Source organism: Colobus angolensis, unplaced genomic scaffold (genome assembly GCF_000951035.1).
Source record: "Colobus angolensis palliatus isolate OR3802 unplaced genomic scaffold, Cang.pa_1.0 Scaffold3, whole genome shotgun sequence".
Taxonomy (NCBI): domain Eukaryota; kingdom Metazoa; phylum Chordata; class Mammalia; order Primates; family Cercopithecidae; genus Colobus; species Colobus angolensis.
Window position 1 is genome coordinate 16,222,184 of NW_012116265.1, and position 3,824 is coordinate 16,226,007.

At 37.8% G+C, this 3,824-nt stretch overlaps 1 protein-coding gene across 1 annotated transcript in view; it reads left to right on the top strand.

The window, feature by feature from the left end:
• SPTLC2 (serine palmitoyltransferase, long chain base subunit 2) overlaps nucleotides 1–3,824 on the top strand; it is a 126,074-nt gene that overhangs the window by 25,984 nt on the left and 96,266 nt on the right. Inside the window, exon 2 of the mRNA XM_011949490.1 lies at nucleotides 365–559. Within this exon, the coding sequence (XP_011804880.1) occupies nucleotides 365–559 (195 nt within the window). The remainder of the gene's footprint in view (nucleotides 1–364; nucleotides 560–3,824) is intronic.

Consider the following 3,824-nt stretch of genomic DNA (forward strand, 5'->3'; position numbering starts at 1 on the left):
GGAGTGCAGTGATGTGATCTTGGCTTATTGCAACCTCCACCTCCCAGGTTCAAGCAACTCTCCTGCCTCAGTCTCCCAAGTAGCTGGGATTACAGGTGTGTGCCACCAATCCTGGCTAATATTTGTATTTTCAGTAGAGACGGGGTTTCACCATGTTGGCCAGGTTGGTCTTGAACTCCTGACCTCAAGTGATCTGCCTGCCTCAGCCTCCCAAAGTCCTGGGATTACAGGTGTGAGCCACTGTGCCTGGTGGAACTTAGAAAATTCTTAAGGTATAATTCAGCAAATCTCTGAGGACCTAGATTTTAGGTAGGAATGTTTTTCTTACCATGATGGAAATAAACATATTTAACCTCTCTTTTAGATCCATCATGTTACACAAAATGGAGGACTATATAAAAGACCGTTTAACGAAGCTTTTGAAGAAACACCAATGCTGGTTGCTGTGCTCACATATGTGGGGTATGGCGTACTCACCCTCTTTGGATACCTTCGAGATTTCTTGAGGCATTGGAGAATTGAGAAGTGTCACCATGCAACAGAAAGAGAAGAACAAAAGGTAATTGTTAGGGAGTTTTTGATTCTGTAAACAAAAGCCTTTTATAGAAATCTTAGTATTTTTGCACAAAAGTTTTTTCTTGGAAATTTGGGTACACATAAAAATTAAAATATTCCAGGTGTAGTTAAATGAAAACATTCTACAAAGAAAGCCGAAAACAAGGTTAAAGATATCAAAGTATTCAACACGTGTTTAATCAAGAAGAACCTAAGGAGGTAGGCAGCACTATCCCTATTTTATGGATTAGAAATCAAAAAGTCACAAGTTGAATAATGTTTCCTAAGATGCCTGGTGTCAGAGCTGCTGTGTGGACAGAGGACTGTGAAGTGAAAAAGCCATGCTCTTTCTATTCGTACCCCTGTGCTGAATCTCAGGTTGTGTTTACAATTTTCTGAAAAGGTTGTATTATTTGAAATTAATAATGTGTTTTCTCATAGATACATTATACATAGTTGGGTGATTCACACATCAGCTCTTCTCCCCAGGCAAACAAGCTGTAATACAGAATGTGGCCAACCGATTCTATTTACAGTAAAAAACACTCTTATTTTAGGAATGGTAAACATATGAGCATGGTTGTCTCTGGGGAAAAGGGCTTCATTCACTTCATTTTTCTCTGCATGTTCCTTTGTACCTCTGAAGGGTTTTTTGTTTTTTTAACTTGTTATTGACTTGAAGCTCACTTCTGGAGTTTTATACATTATGTTTGTGTTACCTGATCTCCATAAATAAATAAAATGAGGGTTAAGGATGCCTGATTTTACTAAAAATAAAACAAGCCTCTGTGTTGTTGGCATGTCCCCCATGGCAAAAGGTTGTCTTTTAGCCAGGGGAATGTGCCAGATTTGAGAAGGACTTAAGACATTATAGTTTTTTTGTGGTCCCTGTGTGTCTGAGGAAAAGAGGCAGGTGTGGGGTGAGCAGAGTCACTGCTGAGACGAGCCAGTGAACATTGTAGAAGAAACAGTTATTCAGGTAATGGATAGTGGTCATGTGGAAATGGGAAGAGTGCATCAAGAAAACATTGTCAGTTACTAGGAAGACAAAGTGGCTCCTGGGAGAACTCAAGACTAGGCATTCCTCCTTTCATCTCAACCATCTTGTACTCCATCTGAGCCCCAGCACAAGTTGGCCATCCTACTCATTGCCCTGCAAGTTAATTTACAAACAAGGTAAATAAGTTTTTTGAATACATAATGCAGGCAAAGCCCTACATTCAGAAATTGGTCCAGTAGCGCTAACTTTTATCTTTTAAAACCCAAACATATTTTTAATATTTTTTATTTTATTTTATTATTGTTATTTTTTAGACAAGAGTCTTGCTTTGTTGCCCAGGCTGGAGTATAGTGGTGTGATACCGGCTCACTGCAACCTCTGCCTCCTGGGTCCAAGCAATTCTCATGCCTCAGCCTCCCAAGTAGCAGGGATTACAGGCATGTGCTACCACTCCCCAGATAATTTTTGCATTTTTAGTAGAAACGGGGTTTCACCATGTTGGCCAGGCTGGTCTCAAACTCCTGACCTCAAACGATCCACCTGCCTCAGCCTCCCAAAGTGCTAACTATTTATTAAGACTTCATAAATACTACCCTGGGTGCTAGATGTGCAATGATGAGCAAAACAGACCTGGTGTTTTTCCTCAAGGATTATTACCTATGTATAAGAGAGTAATACCATTATTATTATTTGAATCATGTGAAAGATAAGATTTAGCATCAGTTCTTAAAGGTGAAGTGATTTTGTTCTCTCAGAGTTTAAAGGCTTTTCACCTTTGAGAGACCCGCGTGTCAGTTGGCGTGCCCATCCGCGCCCCCCTCCAACATCAGTCACTCTGTTTTGACTGAAACCACATTCCAGAGTCACTTCTTTTCACAAGTTCTAAAGGTGGAAAAAAAGAAACCCCACCCACTTCTTAGTTGAATCTTAATTCTTTAAAATACATGTAATTTTGAATAAGGCTGTGGTAAAATCACACAGTTCTTCATAATGGTTTAGCATCCTCCTCCCTAGAGAGTCCAGCCTACGGTATGAATGGACTTGATCCTGCCCGTGTGAGTGTGCCTGAAATTAAGGCGGATATCTTTCAAACAGACCCACCCACAGCATTCCTGACCTGTCAACTCACTGCACATTGGTTAGAGACTGCAGGGGGGTTCTGTGATTTCCAGGCTTTTTAATGATGTGTACAGTTGAGAGTAAATAGTTTAAATAATTTCATAGTTAGGGAGAGTTCGGCACTGGTATTAAACAGAATTCTTAAGGCAAAATATTTTCAGATACGGTTTTTAAAGAGATGATCAAAATGTTAATTTTTTTTTGTCTTTTAAATTGCTTTTCATTTTGCTTTGCCCGGCTTAATAACTTTTTTATATTGTTATGTTGTTAATTTTTGAACAATTTTCTGTCTTCAGATATTGGCTCAATTTTAGCTATTCTGTTCTAAACACATTACAACCTTACTCCCACGTAAATGTTTAAGTATTAAATATTGACACCAAACTTTCTCCTATGTGGAAGAGATTGATAAAGACCTAAATGAGTTTGTGAATAGTTTTCAGAAGTTATTTAGATCATCAAGTTGAATCAGTACCAACAGATTCCATCCATCTGCCATGCCTACCTGAATGCCTGTCCTTTGTCACATACAACTGTGTCTTTCCAAACTATTCCAATTTGTAACACTGAAGCAGCTTTCCAAAACTAACATTACCAGGATAGGATACTCTAAAATATCTTTACCCCTTGGATATGTATAACAATTGATTGTATAGTTATGTAAATTTCATTAATTTGGTTTTATTTGTTTATATCATATCTCTGATCAGATTGCCTGAGAGGACAAGAAAAGATCTTTTCGTTCTTTGGAACTTTTCGTGATGCTTAATTGACAATATGCCTCTGGTAAATTTTGATTAACCATCCTTACTACAGTTGTTCCAAAGTTAAGATTAAAGTTAACACACAAACTTGTCTAGCAGATTTCTTCTATAAAGCAAGATTTCCAGTAAAATTGACCAAGAAGCAAGAAGTTATCATCTATGAGATCGAAAGTAAAGTAGGTTGGTTATTGTGTATTAAAGTCCAAGTATCCCAAAAGTTAAAACAAAGGATAATATCACAATTTTTGGGAATGAATACTTAAGATGAAGGGGGACAGAGGAATTCACGACGGTTACTAACAGTTTTTCCCCTTGTTTTGGGTTTCACTTTCTTTTTACTTTTATATAATGCTGGACTACACTTTGGTTTTTTTTTTTTTTTTTGA